General features: G+C 50.8%; 1 protein-coding gene across 8 annotated transcripts in view; it reads left to right on the plus strand.

Annotated features, from left to right (window-relative positions):
* CADM1 (cell adhesion molecule 1) overlaps positions 1–21,230 on the plus strand; it is a 122,112-nt gene that overhangs the window by 69,286 nt on the left and 31,596 nt on the right. For all 8 annotated transcript variants that reach the window (XM_054803201.1, XM_054803202.1, XM_054803203.1 and 5 more), the window contains exons 2-5: positions 12,650–12,796; positions 13,480–13,632; positions 15,017–15,154; positions 16,655–16,810. In XM_054803201.1, coding sequence (XP_054659176.1) covers positions 12,650–12,796; positions 13,480–13,632; positions 15,017–15,154; positions 16,655–16,810 — 594 coding nt within the window. The remainder of the gene's footprint in view (positions 1–12,649; positions 12,797–13,479; positions 13,633–15,016; positions 15,155–16,654; positions 16,811–21,230) is intronic.

A 21,230-nucleotide genomic window follows, 5' to 3' on the forward strand; every position in this document is an offset into this window, starting at 1 on the left:
ATGTGATTCGGTGGAGGTTTTTTTTGGGGGGGGGGTTGGTTTGTTGGGTTTTTGGGGTTTTTTTTTAGGAAATTATACAAAACAGCATACCCATAAAACCTTATGATTCATGATGGTTTGTTTTGTTCTCGTAATGCAACCCAAAGTAAAAAGCCATTCATCAACCGGCAAAGGCTGCTCGTGGCTGTCTCTGGGTACCAGGCAAAGGATAATTCATCCCCGACCGGAGAAAAGCACATGCCGTTTGCATCTCCTCATTCGGGGTGGTGACAGGAGGACAAGCTGCTCCCATATTAAATACCTGCGGTGGGAAAACAAAGTTTTCCTGGTTGAGGTAGCTTGGCACGTCTTCGGTGCGTCTGTGCCAAAACGTTTTTCCACAAAATCTGAGCTTTTTTTTTTTTTCTCATCGGCTGAGCCGAATGAATTCCATCCATGGGATCATTAGTCCGCGGTAATGAATTTTGAGCAGCAACCCAAGGAGGCGAGCTGCCGAGGGGCGTTGCGCTCGCCCCTTGCACTTCTTGCAGGGACGGATGTTGTTGCTCAAGGCCGGGGGAGTTGTTAACCTAACGTCGGAGGCGGAACCTCGCCAGCGCCTTGCAAGGGTTTAGTGATGTCTCGGACCCGCAAGCTGCCGCAACTCTTCCAGTTAGCCTGCCTCACCGAAAACTTACCTCAGCGATACGCACCCCTGGCAGGGTTACAAACACACCCCCGAACAAAAAGCACCTTCGTTACAGAAGCCACCCGGGTGGCGTTTCGGCAAAAGCCATTTCAAAGTTGATAAACCGCTTTTAAAAGCCGGGTCGAGCCAGGCTGTGATTTTGGTGACTTGCTAAAAAAATGGCCCGCGATGAGTTGTATTTAACGTTTGTGTCTCCAAAGCGTGGGGCGTCCTCCAGGTCATCGAGAGCAGCCTTATCGAAAGGTCGGGGGGTCTGCATTTTTAAGGAAGGGTATTTTTGACAGACCTCACCATACGAGTTAGAGGGCTTTTTACAAAGTGTTTTTCAGCGCGAGTGATTTGGGGGTGGGGAGGATTTCTCTTGCTTTTGGATGCAAGCGCAGCTCCTGAATGAAACAGCCAACTGCTGAAAATGTAAACTTTCCTGACCGTGCTGCCGAGTTGTTTATTGTAGAGCGCTTCCTTGAGAAGCGAGCCTTGTTTTTTCAGTCTTCTGCCCTTGATGTGCTGAGTACGGGAGGGCCCGTCTTACAGTTCCGTACAAGTTGGCACAAACAAGCGGGATCTCTTCAAACCGTTGGGGTTTGAGAAAAGAATCACGAAGAATGCGTGTAATTTAAATTGTTCTCTCCAGAAACGCTAAGCAAAGGCCTAGTGGATTTTCAGCTGCTGTTGGCAACATCTGGAAAAGGTCTCGCGTCTCTCTTGTGCCGTGTCAGCAGAAAGCTTCGGCGGTAGGAGCGCAGGGATAAGCTGCCGGAGCGTGCGGTTTTGCGATCCAGTCGCCTCCGTATTTACACGTAACGAGAGGGGAGGCCGTTTACATACCGCCCATCTGCTCGCTTCCTTTGGACGACTGCTAGAAGACGGGACCGGCCAGGGAGGAAGGGGAAGAGCGGCGGGGAGGGGATGGCAGGACGCCGGCACGAGCCCCGCTTGAGAAGCCGGTGCTGGGACGCGAGCGACCGGAGAGCAGCGGGATCCCTCCAGGTGAGCACCCCTCCCTCTCTCCTGGGCTCCTCGAGAGCATTTCCGAGGGCTGACAGGCAGCACCCGGCGGCTCGAGGCGCGTCTCTGTGTCTTGTCGCGTCGAGGAACTTTGTCGCCTGTCGTCGCGATGGTCTAAGCCTGGCTTAAAGATGGAAGCCCAGCCGCGAGGCCCGGCATGGCGAGAAGCTTTTGGAAGGGATGCTTTTGTAATCCTGGCTGCGTTGATGCTGCCTGCGGGGAAGGAGAGGCTTTATTTAATTCTAATAACGGTAGAGATAATGTTGGCTTTGTGATAGTCCCGGGCACAGCTGTTCCGTAATATCCACGTTGGTACACGATGTGAATGGCTAGCAAGGTATCGAGCCTCGAGGATGTTTTCCTTGCTTTTCAGAGCTTGAATGGATTGCATTGGTTTATTGGAATAGCGCTGACTTTGTGCTCGCAGTAATTAATTCCCTTTTCCGGGCTGGGGGGAAGGTTGGTTATAATTTCCTGCATTCTTTTATCGTAAGGCCAAAGGAGAAACTCAGAATAGCGAACAGATAGGAGCGCTGCATACATGCATTTTAAATTCAAGTAGTTAAGAAGACAGATTTTTATTTTTTCTTCCCCAGTGGAGTGCGCTCTCTGTGTTTGCACACAATTTTAAACCGAGGTGACCCGGAGGGCTGGTGCTAGGACGTGGTGTCCGTTTCCGAGATCCCCGGCTGTACCTGTAGCTAGCTCTGAGTGTAAATCTGTGCCCCCCTCCTTCGTAAGGGCTGGAGACGGGCATCTCACCTATGAGTAGGTGGGACCAGAGGGGCAAAAGAACTGGGAGAAGGAGGAGTTTCTTGGACGTTTTCGCTGATTTTTGCTTTTTTCCCCAAAGGTGGCAAGCACCTCGGGCCCTCTCTAATACCACTTTTGCTTCGCGGCCGTTGCTACCCACAGCGTGCCTCCCCATCAGAGAGGGCTGTCTGAAGGTGGGCAGTGTGAGCAAAATGCAGAACCACAATGGCTGGGGCGGTAACTGGCAAAAACCTGACTGTAACGCTAGCGTGGGGATTTCAAAAAGGACTGCGGACGATTTCCCACAGCTGCCCTGAGCGGCTCGTCCCTTGTTGGCTTCAAACCTTCCAGGAAAGGTACAAATGCCAAGCGAGAGGAGGCTCGGGTATTTAAAGCGTTGCGCGAGCGCTGCGGTCCTTCCCTTCTCCCCTCTCCGGGCAAGTTCCCTGAGCCCTGCGATGATGCCTGTTGCCTTGCCAACACGGTGCGAAGGAGATGTTGGAGCAAAGAGACGGTTGCTTCTGCTGCAGAGCCATGATGCCAGGCAGATCCGGGCAGCAGGGAGAGGAGGAGGAGGAGGAGGAGAACCTCACCCACTTCGAAACCCTCCTTTACACCACCACAGAAAGGGGGGCATTCATGCACGCTTGCAGAAACATTCAACATTTGCTCCTTGCCACTTCTGACATTGTACAACAATGTAATTTTTTAATGATGGGTAGTGACGAAACATCAGTTTCAAAGCTGGGTTGCTTTTTCTTTTTTTTCCCCTTTTTTCTGTCTGAAGTGGCAAAGTCAGGGAGCTCGACGTAGTTTACAGTCGACTGGGTGCCTGCGATCCTTATTGATGGAGCTGATACCTGCTGGTGTTTACCATGCGAATATCAGGGAGGAGCAGTAAATTGAAAATTGCTTCTAATGGGCTCAGTTTGCATGTTTTAATGCTTCTCGGGAGAAAACAAGAACTGTCGAGACGTCAAAATAGAGCAGGCGCAGCGGTGCCTGGTAGCGCACGTGGCTTGTGTTTTCCTCTCTTTACAGTTCACGTCCCTTTTGCGGTAGCTCAAACGCCACAAAATCCAGCAAATAATTTCTGCCTCTTCGTACGGGTTCGCGGAGCAGTGCTGGTGTTACTCCGGTGTCACGCTGTCGAGGGGCTTGTCACTCGGGACCTTACTCGAGGTTTCCTATGAGGTTGCTCCTCCTGCCCCTGCGTCTGGGGCTTCTCCGGGAAGTTACGCGTCGCCCGTCCTGCCGCGTGCAGGAAATTAACATTTTGGTGAAAAAGAGGAAAATACGAAATGCGAAGGCTTTTCTTGCTGCCGTTCTGCCTTGGAGCGTGCCGCTTCAAAGGCAGCGGCAGATTGAAGTCACTAGCTGTAGCTGTCTCGTTCTTTCTTGAGGCAGTGTTTTGATAAATGTTGATGAGTTTAACTGTAAAACTAAATGACGTTTATAGCACAATGTATGCTTTACCCATCGCTTAATTGTATCTAATGGTGTTGCATGTAAAAGGCATTTACCATTTTACTTTTGTTTAAAATGACAATCCGAACCTCAAGGCCTGTGGGTTTTTGTACAAAGATGAAGACTTCATTAAAAACTAAATACAATCCCATTTTTTAAAAGGCAGCTGCAGCTTTAAGAAATACGTGACAAAAGGCACAAAGTGCTCGGTAAGAGGGGAGCATTGCAGAACCACCGGGCTCCTGCGGCTCAAGAGCTGGGCGAGAGGAAAGGTTGCCCCTTTTTCTCTTCGCCTCTCCCATCTGCTGTGGTAGGACGCTGCTGAGCTGGGTCCCCCCCATCCCTGCCCTGGGTCCCCCCCATCCCTGCCCTGGGTCCCCCCCATCCCTGCCCTGGGTCCCCCCATCCCTGCCTGGGGTCCCCCCGTCCCTTAGGGCTGGGGTGGCACAGCCAGCCTGCGATGCTCAGTTCACCAGCTTTGGGATGGCTGGAGCGTTGGAGGGGTTTTGGGGTGCAAAGCGCGCCCGCTGATCTGAGCAGGACCGCATCCAGAAACGCTTGCTTTCTCATTGTTGTTTCTGCATTCCTCTGTGGCCTCACCGCTGTAACTCCGGAGGCAGAAGGGGGGATTGGGTAACACAGGTTATAAAACCAGGGGGTTATTTTTGTCTGCAGTACACGGTTTCTCTTCCCTTCCTTCCAACTTTGCCTTTGTCCTGTCAGGCAGCAGACAGCCAGAGATTCTCCGTTGAAAACAAGGCATGAGGAACGAGGATGCATCCGGCAAGCTGCATCTTTAAAAAGAAACAGTGGCTGAGAGCTTTGTGCCTTCCACTCAGCTGGCAAAGCACTGACAGCAGGCAGCAACGTGCTCAGGAGCATCCACCCTCTTCACGGGTTTAGTCAAAGCAAATCCCACAGATGAAGGGGGAAAAAAATAAATACAGAAATGCATTTTATTTCTCCTAGCTCAGAAGAACTACTGGGCGAAGGAGGGCATGGGCAGAATCGGTAGCGAGCAGATTAACGTTGAAAGCCATTAGCATTGGTCTTTCCCTAACGTTCATAAATCCAATGGGTGGCAGATTGAGGGCCGATTCCACATTTTCTCTTCCTCCTCTGTAAAATAATAAATATGGTAAAATAGCTCTCAGAACTGCCTTTATCACGGGGATGAATCAGGACAGTTGGTGTTGCAAGAGACTTAAAACTTACAAATATGTTGCCCTTTAGGCTAGCATTCATCATTGTGTCTGATCTGGGATCCAGACGAAAGGCTTTTGTTATAACATCCCTTTTTATCCTTTCTGGGAAGTATAAACTGGAAGGAGTTCTCGCTTTGATCTGAGTGCTGCTGCTGAGATTTTCTTTTCCCCCCGTCTGGTTTTTTTTGGGGGGAAGGGGAGTGCGTAACCCTTGCTGATGGTGCCTGTCATTCTCCCTTTGGCCAATGATTTTTGTCTCTGATCTCTAAAGAAAATAAAGGAGGGGACCCTTCAAAAAAAAAAAAAAAAAGAAAGGGAAGGTAAAAGCCCCTAAGGACAGTGTCCCTTCCTCGCGGCACGGGGTGCGTCCCGACGAAGCGCGGATATTGAAGTGCCCTGTCTGGTCCCGCCGGCTGGGTTCCCCAAATAGTCCAGGGCAGTATGTTTGTCACGGCGTGGAAGCGTTTTGCCTTCTTGTTTCACGTGAAGGTAGATGCTTTGGAGAAAAGTTCCACGGGTGTTGTGTTGAAGGCTTGCAAAATAACTTCTGTGTCTAATGCGGCAAGGCAAGCGTCGTAATTTAAAGCTGGCTTAGCCAAAGAATGGGAATTGGCCAGAATACCCCAAGAAAAATACCTTATTCCAATCTATTATCTATTATCCCCTTGTGCTTTGGGACGTTTTCTGCAGGTTCACGTCTTTGTTATTAATTTTGTCGTTTACTTCTTGCCTCTTGCAGAGGTGGAACCGAGGATTTCAGAACGGCTTTGACTTACGTGTGCAGGCGGTTAAAGGAGATCCTTTCTTTGGGAAGGAGATCAGGCCGATGCTGATCAAAATTCATCCTGGCTGCTTTATGGAAATAGCGATTTCTTGGGTTTAAAAGATATTATTAAGCTGCACATTGTGACAGATGCTGCTGACGGGGGGGAAAAAAAAAAAAGACTGTTACAAAACCTGCAGGAAATGGGTTATAGGTATGGATATAAGACGTATCTGCTCATTACAGTAGAATGAAACCCATCATCTGACTTGAAACAAAGCATGTGGCTGCTGCCAGCCTCCGCGGTACAGCAATAGAGGTGGCAGCGCAGGTGACAAACCTGCAAGGACGTAAATTCTGTCCTTCCGCGCTGAGCGTTTCGGCAGGAACAGAGAGGAACGTGAGGCAGCACGGGCTCTTGCACGATGATGTTCTGGTAACGCCGGCGTCCTGAATGCACTCATCGTCCCTGAGAACGGAGTCTTTCCAGCAGCGCCCAGCTGTACCTCAGACTTGGGCTCCTCGCGGAACGAGTGGCGGCAGGGAGGGGAAGGTCCCCGTGTGTTTGAAACTCGGGATTAATTGAGGTCTCCTTCCTTAGATCTGGGCTGCGTGCGTTCTTCATGGCGATGTAGCTGGAAGAGAAGATGCAGAGGAGGAGTTCTGTATTTGGGCAGCGTTAATAATAAATGAGCGTTGATCCTAATTGGGTGTTATTTAAACACGCTGAACGGAGGCAGCGATCTGCTGGGACCATCTCGTGTTGTCAGGCTGCGTCTCCCGTGCCGATGCCTCTTCCGAGCAGCAGCAGGGGGACCGAGGGCTTGGATTTTGGGTGCCGTCCTCGGCGGGCGATGCCTCGCAGCAAGGAGGAACGCGGGAGAAAGGTGCCCGCCTTGTATTGCGTCTGAGGCTGTGCACAGCCCTGCCCTTTACTGCTTCCTCTTCCTCACTTCTCCCTTTCAGCATCCCCTTCGGGAGGCATCTCGCAGGGGGTGACCGCTGCCTCCTGCCTCGCTTTCTCAGCCCCTTCCACAGAAAGACCCCCCGAGCCTCCCACGTGCAAGCGGTGCTCACACAGACGATGCTCCGATAAGCCTCTGACCATACGGGAGTGAGACGCTCTTTCAATAAGAGATGTTTTATGGACCATCAGCTTCCGGAATAAAAGCAAGAGATCAGCTGCTTCTGTTTCTGGAAAGCTGTTCTTCTGGAGAGTTAGTTAAACCGCCTGAGCATCCCTGCCTACAGGTATAGATATAAACAAAAAATGAAAAGCTGCGGTAGCAACATCTTTTATTTAAGAACCGTCAAATGAATGGGTTAAGAAATTAGTTCAAAACAGGAAAAGTGTGGCGCACAGCTTTCCAACTTAGCCACGGCAGCAAAACGTGTAAATTGGGCTCACAGACGTTGGGAAGCTCCATCGTGGCGAGCGTGACTCGTAGGATTCCTCCTTCAAACATTCCAAACCCACTAACTTGAAATACGGTCGTCCTCTGAAAGACTGCATTTCTGGCAATTGTCATCAATGGCTTTCTCTCTGAAGATCTGGTTAGAAATGTGGAGTAAAGCCCCGGGGAGCCGCAGAACAACAGGCTTCGTTGCAGGAACCGGTGCTAAAGCTGCGAGCCGTGCCAAATTCTTCCCCACCTGGTTCCCGGGAGCCTGGTTTGCCATGTGTCCCCCCACAATCGGTGACAGATACCTTCCCTATTGATCCCAGATGCCTTCCCTATTGATCCTCGGCATCCGCTGACGGTAACCTTTGAGGGGACAAGGTGATGTACGGCTGTGGAATCATTATCTATCAATATATGGGTAACAGAAAGACGAGTGCGACGTTACGCGTCCGTTTTCCATCTCCGTACCGTTTTGGTTGCAAACCAGTAGAAAGAATTCCCCAATGCCACTTCACAGCGCAGAAATTCTCAGCTGTTTAAAGTAAATACAGCCTCTGGCGTCAGTTCGGAGCTATTGTCATCTCTTATTCTTACTCTTTAAGCGAGACAAGCTGTAAAGGTGGCTGTAGCGTGGGGGTTTTTCCCCTCCCAAATCTAATAGCTGTGCACAGCGTGCTGGAATTTGCAGGGTGTTTTTCCGAAGCGCCTGTTTCGTAATGTAAACACGCTCCCCCCCCACCCCGAGAAGTCATTTTTAGCACGATCTTGCGCGTTCTCTCTGCAACGAGGAGGGTAATTCAGCGGGGAAGCGCGAGCTGTAGCTGGGCGAGAGCTGGGGAAAGGTGCTGAAAGCGTTCACACGTGTGCGCGCGCGCTAAAATATGTACCGAGAAAGAGGGGAACCGGGTCCCCGCGCATACAGAAGGGATGCAGAAGGCGTTGTACCTTGCCAAGGAGCAGCTCCTTCCTTGGCAAGGCGCTTCGCTAATGGCAGGTGATACCTGTATTTTCACGCATCCGCAATACCGAGCTTTTGGAATAGTTTTTGTGAATGCTAATTCCACCCGCCCACTTTTTTTTTTTTTTTTTTTTTTTTTTTGGTTTTGGTGTCGTCCCCTGCCCCCAAACAGGAACCGATGCTTTTAGCGTCACCAGGTGATAGCAAAACTGGTAGCAACAGAATTGGCAGTAAATAGGGATTTTCACAGGGTAAAGCTTAATATCAGCGTGTCAAGGATGACAGCAGGACAAACCCGAAAATTAGATTTTTCTAGAGTTCTGTGTGTTTGCCTCTGTTCCTTTTTCTGAAGAGCTTTTCGCCATGGGAAGCAGAGTTGCTTTTTGGCCATGCTGGCTGTGGAGAAGATGCTGAAGAGGGAAGAAGAGCTCCTTGAGCACAGGAGAATCTCAGCGAGGCTTGACTCGGGGTCACAAAACTGGTAATTAGATCTTATTAGAAGAGAAAGTTGCCCTTTCACAAAGTTAGTTGTAAGTCGTGGTGGAAAACAAAATGTTCCTCTGAGGGCTGGGATCAAATTAAAAGAAGAATGGTTCGGGGGTGCCCGCCTGCGGCTCCGGAGCCCATGTCCTGGGAGGGTTTCCGTCAGGGATTGTGCACGGGTGCGAGTAGCAGCCGGCTGCCTTTTCTCCCATTTTCCCAGCGAGCTTTTTTACGCGAGCGGATGACAGCATCCCTCCCTCCTTATACTTCAGGTAGGCGTCAAGGAATACAGGACTGGCTTTTAGTGCCTTTTTTTTTTTAAGCGTCACTATCCGGACCTGATCCTTTTCATCCGCAGGGCAGGAGCTCTTCACCCGCGGCAGCGTTCGCAAGTGACAAAAGCCGCGTCGCGTCCGTCCGTTTTGTAGGCGGCCTGATGGAGAGAGCGTAGAAACGGCTGGGTGGGGAGAAGTGAGGACAGGGAGACAAAGCTGCTGGAGCAGGGGGTTGTAAAACCCGCTCAATGTCTAGCACAGCTTTGGCTGGGCGTTTAACCACCGCGTTCCCGGTAGATGGCTGAAATTGATAGTCAAGTTTTGACATGCAAATTATATTAATTCCACGGATCAATTGCCGTGTCTTTTTTTTTTTTCATCGAGCGCGTAAACAAATAGTTTGTGTATCTGCGTGGGTTGCTTCGTTTGACTCGATTTATTAAGAGGGATTTTGTTTATGGGCTTACGTAGTTCAGGTATCGCAAAAATTACTCTTTACTGGCAAGCGTTTGTGTCAGTATCCTGTGGACTGAATCCGCGGTGCTGCTGCTCGTCACAGAGTACCCGTGGCTCGTCTTTTGTTAGAAATGGAGGAATCGCGCTGACGAGCACGTATTTGTCATCTTTCCCTCTTTTCTCCCTGACGCTTCGCTCTTCCCCGGTGTGCCGCAAGTGGAGAAGGAATTGATTTTCAATGCGACCGCTGCATCTCAGCCAAGGTCCCAGGGCTGGGCCAGCTAAGAGGAACTTGTTGGAAACGCAATTTACCAGTCCGTGTCTGTCTCGGCAGTCTTAAAAGCAGAAACCGTGGTGGGCTAAGGCAGAAAGGCAAGTACGTGCACAACAAGAAACCGTTGTCCAATACGAGGGCAGTGCGCCGGGGCTTTTAGAGCCTGTCCGCAAGTAACACATGAAAATCTATCCAGTATAATTCCGTTGTTTGGTTTTTTCCCCATTGGCCCTACCAATGCCCTACCTTTCCCCCAAGGAATCGCTGATTGGCAGGTGATTAAAGTTGGGTTTCAATAGCAGCTTCTCTCAACTCCTGTGATTCTGTGTTGGGTCCCTGAACTTCATTCCCCACCCCGAGCTTTCCTTTTCTGTTACAACACACTGCGATGCTGCAAATGCGTCCACTTCAATGCTCCTCAAAATACTCGTATACTGCCGGTAAATATTTACCGAGAAACTCCCGGAGACGTTGGCCTGAAGATGGGTCTAAAGAGTCCTCGCTGCTTCTCCTTGTGTTTTTAATTTCCTTTAGAGTTTGCGGTCGGTGCTGTTGACGGGCAGAACTTTTCTCGTCCTGGGAAGCGGAGGCAGCTATGAATACAGACACGCAGAAAAGTTAGCACGTGCAGTCTGGTGCTTTTGGTTAAGCAAGCAAATTTAGGTCAGCAGAGCGAAAGGAGCTTTGCGGACCGCGGTTAGATTTTAGACACCCTTTGATTCAGCATAAAGAGGCAAAGTCGGTGCGTCCTCATGTGCACCCTGCCCGTCGCAGACCCCGGGAGAACAAATGCCTTCCCGATGCCAGCCTGGACCAGGACGCTGGATCTTCAGAAGCCGTCAGTCAGCGGGCTTAATGTACCCGCGTCCCGGCACGAAAAGCTTCAGTGGCTTGAACTTCCAATAATTTATTTCTAAATTACTTCTCCTGTAATTCTTATTAATTCAAATAGGCTTCTAAGCTGATGTAAAATTCAGTAAATGCAAGGAACAGTTTAATGAATTGAAAATAGGATTGAGTCTTTTAAAGTAAATGTAAAAAAATATGCTAGCAATAATTGCTTAGATGGAAATCGAATCTTAATAGCTTTGTTAATGATTTGTAGTGAATATTGCGTTTATGAGAACATATCATCAAGCTGATCCTTGTGCAAGAACCTTGTTCTGAATGGGTTTGATAAAATTATTCCCCAGAAGCAGTTAGTAACGTTTAATATTTTCGCCTGCGCTGCTTTTCAGCTAGTTGAACGGTGTCTCCGCCGGAGCCCGCCTGCGGCTGTTGAGGGCGGGTGCTGTGCCGGTAGCGTGGGGGATGCTCATCCTCTCATCCCGGGGACCTGAGCACGGTCACCTCACAGAGAGCGGAGTAGATGTCCGTGACGGGCTCTTTGCGCCTCTCGTGGTTGTCCTGGGCGGGGGACTTTTCTTGGCTATGGGCACTACTCCGCTTGATAGCGACTTTCCACATTGCTGGTTAAAGTTCATCGATCTGGAGAAAGGAGGTTTCTACCAAGAAGGCAGGAAGATGTGCCCAGGCGTCAGCTCGGCACCGTCAGGCATGGAAAGGTGTCTGACAATTTATTGGTCTCTTTCTTTCCAAGCGATGCTGACTTTTTCTCAGATGTTTATTTCCAAGGCGGGTCAAACGATGAGTGCAAGTCGGAAGGACGGAAAGGAAGAAAAATGGAGAGAGTGCGGGACGAGAGAAAAACCAGAGCATAAATAACATCCCCAGATTTACTGTTTGCAAACTTCATCAGAATCTTGCTTTTTTGTGTTTTTCGCGGCCAGCTGGGGAGCTGGACTGTCCCCCGCTGGTCTCTGCCCCGTTGATCAGCCAAGTGGTTCTCCTTGGCCAGGTGCCCGTCTGCCTCCACTTCGTTTGGCAAATTGGCAATGAAAGCTTCAAAATTTCTCCCACGTTGCTTTGCCTCTTCGTCCATAACGCCCGTGTGGTCCGAAAGCAGACCCGAGTCGTTACCAAAAGGGACGGCAATTAGCGTCCCCCCGGGTGCCGTACCCCGGTCTGGCCTTGGCTCTGTGCTCCTCCGGCTCGTTTTCCAATCTTGATGAGATTCCTGGTAGTTACGGAAAAACCGAAATGCAAAGCGCGCTTTTTTTTTTCTCTTCGTATTCCCATCCTCGGCATTCTTGAAGGCGTGAAGCAAATTTCTCCACATGCGTGTGAGGCAACGATTCGATTCATTAGGAGGAGAGTTTTCGAGGTGATGACCTGTAAATGATTACAAGGCTCCTACGGCATAATTGCATCGAATTCTTCTTTTCCCGCTTCTGGACGTTAATAGCGCCTGCTGATTACACAGAGTGAGTAAAAATCGGTTCCCTAAAGTCTGTCTGCTAAAGTCAAAGGATAAATGCTTCTCACAGCGAATCCTTCATGCTCTGAAATCCAGCCGGGAGAATGGGCCGGGATAAAACAGCTGCTTTGCAATGACAAGCCTGCTCCGTGCCAGGGGCTGTGCGGTGGTCATGGCACAAAGAGTAGTCCTTGTTCCTCTGTTCCCGTGGTCGCGCTCCCTCCCAATGGCTCCTCTTTAATGTAGTGGCGGCCGGTAGTTTGGGGGCAGAAGTGGGGGGGGGAAGATCTGCGTCTGTATTCCCTGGCGTTGCTGCTTGGAGCGTTTCTCGTGGGGGCGATTGTTCGGCGAAACTAATTCCAGCCCCGCCAAAGCCCAAACGTGGCCATGCAAGGTGTGTTTGCTCGCTCACCGGGGGGTGAAAGGGTCCCGGTTCCTTACAGCCCCGGCTGGCTGGAGGACCCAAGGTCAATGACTCGCCGGCCGACGTTCCCCCTTTGCCTGCCCCGCCGTTCCCCCTGCGCACTCCTCGTTTCCAAAGGGCCTTCCTGATGTTGTCGTTTCTGATTTCGCCATCTCATCTCTGCTCTCTTCTGAAGGTGATGGTCAGAACTTGGTTACCGAAGACGTGACAGTGGTGGAGGGAGATGTGGCCACCATCAGCTGCCGGGTGAAGAACAGCGATGACTCGGTGATCCAGCTCCTGAACCCCAACAGACAGACGATTTACTTCAGAGATTTCAGACGTAAGTGTCAGCCGTCCTCGTTCAGCGGCGACTTCTCCTGCGCGTCGCTCGCGCCCGGGGACGGCGGAGGGGGGGAAGCGTTTGCTGAGATCTCTTCTTTTAATGTGATGCTAGACGCTGAAAGTTCAGTCAATTCTTCAGAGGGCGGATGAGACAGGCAATCATAATCTTTCTCCTTAATGGAAACCTTGATGGTCCCTTTTAAAAGTCAGACCGCCTTACTTTGCAATAGGAATTGATTGTAGTCATTCAGGGTGAATTGCAATCGAGTGCCAAATATTTAGCTGACACAAACAAATTGAATAGGGCAACGCCGAGGCAGCGCGATGTTCTCAGAGGTAATCTTGGTTTGGTTCGAAGACTGAGAGTTTCGAGACGGTCCACATAGAAGCGCAGTTTCACAATAAGCATTTCACCTGCGCGCCCCTCGGCCATCCGATGCGTGTGAGGGTTCAACGTGGTGATTTGCTTACGTCGATCCTTTGCGATGACCCGAGAACGGAGCTGTTTTATAGGCCCAGCCTTAAAGGTAAGAGAAGCGGGATGGAAGGGGCAGTCAGGAGACCTGCGGGGTGCTTGTCTAGGTGCCGCCGCCGCCGTTTTTATATACTTTGACTTTGTTGTGTCAAAAAGGGGACGCGGCATCTCTCCTCGCGCTCACGAAGGGTGTTCTTGCTCTGCAGCGCTGAAGGACAGCAGGTTCCAGCTGGTGAACTTCTCCAACAGCGAGCTCCGAGTCTCCTTGACAAACGTCTCCATTTCTGATGAAGGAAGGTACTTCTGCCAGCTCTACACCGATCCCCCCCAGGAAATTTATACCACGATTACCGTGCTCGGTAAGGACCGAACGGGTGCTTGCGGTGGACTTTGTAATCCCTGGACGCGTTCGGAGAGCTCCAGCCAGCCAGTGAAATCTTGAGGTCAACTGATGGAGAGGGACGGCTTCCCATTGATTATAGCGAAAATTACTGAGATGAAAATTCCTTCTTTTATTTAATGAGATTTGGTTCTTGGGTTTTTATATGTTGTTTTAAGTAACGTTTGTAAGCAGCTCCACTAGAGCTCTTACGTTCGTCAGCACCTCCAGAGTTGCAGCGCACTTTCAGATGCTCGTAGGAATGAGAAGCTCTCCCCTCTAATCGCACGCAGATGCAGAAATAGTTGGCTGGATTTCATTTTCCTAGGAACGCGTCCCCCACCAAAGACCTCGTGGCCATCGCTCGGGCTTCGATACATCTTAAAGATCTATCAAAGAGTAGCTTTGCCAATCTGCTTCCAATGAGACTCGCTCGGGAGAGTGGAGCCACGTTTTGAGGCGTCCTTCTTTGTAGTCGGTATTCGGAGAGAGCTTTCTCCGGCTTCCCCCCTCCCCGCTCTCCCGGGTACTTTAACGCTTTCGCAGATTTATTCACGCTTAATTGGAAGATGTGGAAATCTCAAATGCATGGTCCATCCTGCTCTTGTTAGAGAAGAGCCGCAAGTGACTAATTCGTCCGTTTGATCATCTGGATGGTATTTATACGTATTTGTTCTTCATTAGCTCAGAAACGCCTTAGTCAGAGATGTGAACTATGCAGCTGCTAAATCGTATTGATCAGAGCAAGGTTGAGCTTCCTTTGGAAGTTCTGGGGGGTTTCTGAAACTGCGAGTCCGGGCTGGACGCAGTCTTGGTGTTCCTTGTTTTCTGGATTTGGCCTCCCTGACTCTGGACAGCAGGGGAGAAAAATTGCCTTGCCAGGTTAGAGGCACGCGGTAAGTAATGCTCTTCCAAACGTCGGCTTTTGCCTTTCCTCTCCTTGTCAGAAGAAGTCAAGAAACGCTCACGGAGCCCAGCCGGTTTGTTGGGTTTTTTTGTTGTTAAATAGCAGCATGCGCCACCGAGCAGTGCGGGAGGCTAAAGCTCTTCCCTGGAACGGTGCCTGCCTGGGAGAGAGAACAGAAAGTTACGAATTTGATAAGTAATAATTTGCGAAACCACAATGATTATTAGGTGGAGAGGGAAAGCGCTTGCTCTGATTACTGTGAAACTGCCTATCAAAGGATTTGATCGATTGAAAGATCAAAGAAATGCGGGTGGCTGGTCTCCTCTAGTAGATTTTACGGGCTTTCCTGACGGTTTCGTCTTGTGTTAGTGATCGAAAAATGGTGTGTTTGTTTTGGTTTGGGTTTTTTTTTTTTTTCCATCCAAGTATGTGTGGTGTTCGGTTTTTCTCATTGCAGTCCCGCCACGCAATTTGGTAATTGATATCCAGAAGGAAATCGCCGTGGAGGGTGAAGAGATTGAACTGAACTGCACCGCCATGGCCAGCAGACCAGCCACCACCATCAGATGGTTCAAAGGAAACAAGGAGCTGACTGGTACCTGTATCCTCTCAGTCACTTGCGGTTTTCGGATAGCTGAAATGGTTTATGTAATGCCGGGTATCTCTTCTCTGTCGCCAGTTTAAGGGAAGGAGGAAAAAAAAAAAAAAAAGAATAAGAAGGAAAAAACCGTAGCACAAGCTGCTTTGAACGCCAGCTCAGGAGCAAAGAAAGGAATATGTGGGCAGACAGATTATTCTCTAACACAGAAGGGCTGCGCTCCGTTTGGTGCTCTGCCTACCTACCAGACTCGAGTATGGGGTTCTGGAGTCTTTCCATCACCGCGGGTGACCTCGAAGAGCCCCAATGCCGTGCCTTGAACGTCCTTCTGCAGGGCTTTGGGGGGCTTTCTGCCCTGGCCTGGGCATGAGGAGGATCACCTGGGCTTCGGGCTGTAAAGATTTTTCAATTCACCATCACGCCTAGCTCTCTTGTTTGTAGAGCGTTTTCCCTGTGTTCAGCTGAATATTCACACGAGACGGGTTTCTCCCACTCCCTGAAGTCTGGTCGCTCCCGGTATTTGCACATTCGAGTCACCGCCTCTGATCGCATCTGACGTGCTGTTGGTTTAAGTCTGCACGTAGACGTGAGCTCGGCTGACGCCGCCTTTGTGCTTTACCCGGACTGCAACGCTGAAGGGCTCTCTGCAGAGGTCCAGACCTCGTTACTTCAACCCACATCCCCCTACGAGGGCAAGAGGAAAAAAAAATCCTCTCTTGAAGTCCCACGCCTGCGAGCATCCGAGTAGGACCTGTGCTGGGGGTGTGCTGGTAGAGGCAGAACAAAAAATAATAAATAATAAATAATTTTTAGGCAGAAGTAGGGAAACTGAAATACTTGGCCACAAAGAGCAGGGAAGCATGGCTTCGCCCGTCAGAAAGCGTTTCCTCTCAGTATTGAGGGGCGTTGCTTTCTGCCCCCGTCCTCTCTTTCGCTTTGATAGACTGGAGGGAAATATTTTGCGTTTGAAAGACCTCCGCTACAAAAGTTACTCTTAACAGCCTTCTGGCCTGCGAATTCTTAAATAAAAAAAGCCACAGAGAAGAGCATTTGAAAACGAAGCGGTGGCGTGTCGTTGGCCAGCGCTTGCTGAGTTCCAGGAAAAGCCCTTTTTCTCCTGCCTTGTCTTTTCTCCCTCCGTGTTTGCCGTGCCACGCGTTACGGCGTCCTGAGCCCTGCTTCGCTCCCAGCGCCGCTGCCGTTCCCTCCTTCAGACGGAGCGCCGCCGCGATGCTCCAGCCCATCGACGTTGCCTTTAATGAAGTTAATCCGTTTAATCGCTTTTCCAGCTAATTGTTGATTCAAGAGCGGGAGGGGATTTGTAGCTCCATTGATTTAGGAGTTCGGGGATGCGGGGGCGGTGTGAGGGGTGGTTAATCGTGGCGGTGACATCGTGCGGACTTTGGTTGGCGAGAGCCTCGTGGAGAGGCGCGTTGCCCGGGCACATCCCTCCCTCGATCACCCTCCGCTCTCTCTCTTGTCCCCTCTCCCCGGCAGGCAAGTCTGAAGTGGAGCAGTGGTCCGACATGTACACGGTAACCAGTCGGCTGGTGCTGAAGGTGGGACGGGAGGACGACGGGGTCCCCGTCATCTGCTTGGTGGATCACCCCGCGGTCAAAGACTTGCAGACGCAGCGTTACCTAGAAGTCATGTGTGAGTAGCGGGATTTTTCGTTCTCTTCACGGGAAAACTTGCTCGCTTCGAGAGTTGGGGAGCCAGGCGCTGCGTGGTAAAACCGCAGCATAGCTGGGGCTTATAGCCTGGTATTTGAAAATGGAAATCACGGTGTTGGGTACCACTTCACAGGTTAAGCTACGGCTTTTCCCCGCCCTTCTGTGAGACAATAAGTGCGTACTCCTCTTTGGGAATCACTTTCTGTATGTGGAACGTCTTCCATCAAAGGTTCCTGGCTGGGCTTGGTAATTGTCAGAGCAGACTAAATCCGAGCATTTCTCTCTTAGCAACCCACTTATCTCTTTGAAAAGTGACTGGCCACCGTTGTGAGTTTACTGGCGAGAATCTGGCGCGGTGCGAGAGAAAGGCGGTGTTGTGCATTGTGAACATACAGCGCCCGCTGGTTTCCCACATCAGAGTAGCGCGAACGATGTGGAACCTGCAGCAACGCCACCGATTAGGACCAACCTGTTTTCTACAACGCTCCTGACGCATTCGGTGCTAATAACGCGCTTTGCTTCGTGTCGGAACCGCTCTGCCGTCCACGATGTTAACGGGGTTTCTGAGCAGGTACCGAAAATACCCGTGGCCCCGAATGCAACTGGGCTTCCAGCTGGTGCAGGTGAGGGAGCCGCTGTGTACGCACACCACTGCCCCGAGAGCGGCTCCCAAGAGCAAACTCCGACAGTCCTCGCTCACAGGGGAGCAGGAAGTTTTGTATTAATTTGTTTCATCTGCTTCATTATGTAGTTTCATTACGAACATCTTGGTTACAATTCTCCTATCTCCGAAACTAGCGGGAAGCAATGTTCCTGTAATGAGGAAAACAGAAATGATCAGATACTACCTAAATTGGCAGACACTAGATTTCTTGCCACTGTGCTAATGCGTAATTCATTTATGCAAACTTAATGTCCATTAACATTTCTTGTAGAGCTCCATTAGCTTTAATAATACATTAGCACCTTTGTGAGGCTTGATCAAATACTTCGGGGGGGGGGGGAAAATCCCGTCAACGCAGAGGCATTGAAGTCTTGCAGGGTTTCTTCCCCTTGTTTGAAAGGGCCTCAGGTTACCTTTAGGCTTCTTTTCGGAAATTCCTCTCGTCGTCTGATGGGATAGGAGAGGGCCGCTGTTTTTGCAAAAAAGTTTAACACCGTTTTTTTCCCCTTTCCCGCTCAAATCGATCGCGTCTCGAGTACTTCCATTCGCAGCCTTCCCCATACGGCGCACACAAACCGCGGTTACTGGGATGTCCGACAGGGCGCACGCCACCCTCGGGTACTGCATCGGAGGCGCCGGTCGCGTCCTCGGCGCAGGTTTCTGCCCTTGGCCCCGGTTTTAGCATCCCCTTGGGTTGCTCTGGAGCTGTTGGTGGGAACGGAGCTGGCGCAGAGCCTCCTCGCGAGGTAGGAAAAGGGCTTTCGGGCCGCCTCGGGTTTATGCCCCGGTCCGAATTAAAGCCTGAGCGCCTTAAAAGCCACTCGTGATGTTTATACGCGGGGACTTGACCCGCATCAGCCCAGCGGGTGCCTTCCGTGGGCAGCGGCAGATGGCTCAAGAGAAGAGAACCAGCAGAAGGACGTGTCGTGCGTCATCACCTTGCAGCCCCCAGCAATTACCCGACTGCGGGACTTGGCTGCTCTCACGTTCTCTCCCCGTAAGTCCTGCCCGTTCCCACCAAGGGCACGGTGGATCCGGAACATCAGCGGGGCGCAGGAAAAATATTTTTCCCGGCAGACGTTGTATTCCTCTGCGCTTAATGTGTCCAACTCGAGCGTGAAATGTGTTGGGGAAGGACAGGAGGATGATGGATGGAGCCTTCTCGGATAATGAGGTATTTTTTTGTCTGACTAAATTTCAGAATGCAGAGAGATTTTTTTTTTTTTTTTTCCCTAAGATGCACCTCAAAAATTGTGGGTTGTTTTTGATTTTTTGGGGGGGGTTTCCAAGGAAAAAAAAGGAAGCAGAAAACAAAAGCCCTGCGTAGTTTGCAAAGCGGGGGAGGGAGGGTTGGGACGCTGGTCACCACAGGAAACTATTCAAAACGCAAGTGCAAAAGGGAACAGACCCGGAGCCCCGCATAGCTTGTGCCCTTCAGAGGCGGGCGAGCTGGAGACGAGCGCCGGCGTCTTCCTGGGCTGCTCCCCCACACCGTCCGGCCGTTTGCCAAGAAAAAGAGGAGAGGAGGGTGCAGAAGCGGAAGCCTGCAAAGTGCCCCGCTTCGCTCTGGTTTAAAGACAATTGGTTTGAACGTTTTCCTTGTGCGTCGGAGCTCAAAGGCGGCAATTGCGGACCTGGGCTATCGGGGTGGTTGAAGTTTTCTCCGTAACTGGCCCTCGCCCTCCTCGCCCCGGGCCGGGGTTGTGCCGGATTTCCTAAGCCAGGAGGAAGGAACAGGCGATGCTCTTGGAGGGGGAGAGGCAGAGCGATTTCAGGCTCTCTGCGGGGTGGAAGTTCCTCTTGTTTGGGGGGGTTTTTTTTGCTGCTGCAGTCAGCAAAACCGCGAGTAAGACTGCTCCGTGCCGAGCAGTAAGTTGCCCCGCTCATGGAGTAAGCGATTTGTTGCGTAGATAACGCTGCCAGACGAACATAGGGCGCGTTATTAAAAAGGAACGTCTGCCGACGAGCGCTCCGTAATACGTACGGAACCCTCCCGGCAACGCTGCTCGCGAGCAAACGGGGTTTGACGAATGGTGCCACGTACTCAGGGTAACGATAACGCTTCCGTGCTTGATTAATAGCCACGCCGCTGGCCGTACAACCCCGTGCAACGGGCGGCCGTGGTCCCTTGCACGGTACGGGTCTGAGAACATCCCCGACGCCTGGCTGGCCTTGCTCGCCTTTTGTGATTCGGGTCCGCCGGCGAGGGACGGAGGAGAGCGGCGCGCTGAGTGTGATTTTAGAAAGGAAATGAAGCAACAAAATGCATTAAAATACCATTAAGGAATTGAATGGAACCAGATATTCTCGGAGACATTTCAGTTCAGCCTTTGTGGTACTTTTCCTTATCTCATTAGGTGACACTGGAAGTGAAAGTCTCAAAGGCCTGATCTGGCATTTTCTCTGGATCGGTTTTCCTTTTGCTTTTCTAAAGTCAAAATTAATTGCACATTCGTTTTTATAATGGCTGCGCGCGTACTTCCGAAATACGCGCCGGTCTCTGCTGTTGCGATGGGGGCAAATTCTTTGTGCCCAATTATGTTAAAAATTGGCCATGTACGTATGCTGTCGCGTCTCCAGTAATCCTTATATTTCTATTGAGTGCAAATATTAATTGCATAGTATGCAGTGAAGTGATTAACATCAGTGTAATTTATCATCTGGAGATTTCTAAAAACGAATAAATGAGTTGTTTTGTTCAGTGAGGTGTTGACCCCTTCAGAAACTTTGATTTAAAGCTTTTTCCATTTGGTTTTTTTAGGCTTGGTTTTGTTGGGTTGGGTTGGGTTTTTTTTCCTTTTATAAATATGAAAAGCACCACAATCAGCCAAGTGTTCAGTTATTTGATTTTCTGGGGCATTAGCCACTCTTGTTTGTGACATTTCCCAGTTGGGTGCTCGTTTGCAAGCTCATTAATAAGGTTTCCTCAGAGAAACGTGGTTGGGAGCGCAGGATTGCTGGGGCCGGGATGCAGACTTTGTTTGCGGAGAAGCAAACCCGCCTGGTTTTAGGGTGAAGCTGACCCTCGTATTCGCACCCCGGTGCGAACGTGAGCTTCGCTGACTTCTTTTGCTAGGGAAAACCAAACTCCCCTTCCCCCAGCAGCCCAGCGTGGTGAGGCACGGAACCTGCCAGAACTCCTGGAGGTTTTGGTTTTTTTTTTTTTGGAGGAGTTAGTTTGGGCCAGAGAACAAAGCGCGGAGATGAAGAGCTGGGTAAAACAGCGCCCGTCGGAAGAAGTGTTATTGTCTGGGCGATTTTGAAGCTGGAATCGCCTAAAGCGGGCAGGAGCCCTGCTTGACCTGCGGGATCCTTCTCCTGAGGACGCCATCTGTGCTCCTCTCCGCCAAGAGGTGCGCATCAGGACATTAAGACAGCGCGATCACAAGATGGGTTTCGAAACCTGGAGTGGGTGCCTCATCTCGCAGCGCAGGCAAGAGAACTTTCGGCCGAGTCCTTGAGAGAAGGTCCTGCTCTGCCAGCCCCAGCCTGCTTTCAGCGTACTGCTTGTCCAGCTCCTGCGTGGCTTTTGGTCCAGTTTCCCCCCAAAGCAGCACGTGGGAAGAAAGGCTCTCGGCAAGGAGGGGTTGACTGCTTTGGTTGCTGGCGGTGGCTGGTGAGGGTTAGGAGTCCGCAAAGGCTTAGGGCTTCCAAAAAGAACTAGCGTTTCCCGAAATACGGCGTTACTAGCGACCGTCTCGGCACGGGTTTCCTGCACTGAGCTCTCCCACGCATT

The sequence above is a fragment of the Grus americana genome, chromosome 24 (genome assembly GCF_028858705.1).
Source record: "Grus americana isolate bGruAme1 chromosome 24, bGruAme1.mat, whole genome shotgun sequence".
NCBI classification, from domain to species: Eukaryota; Metazoa; Chordata; class Aves; order Gruiformes; family Gruidae; genus Grus; species Grus americana.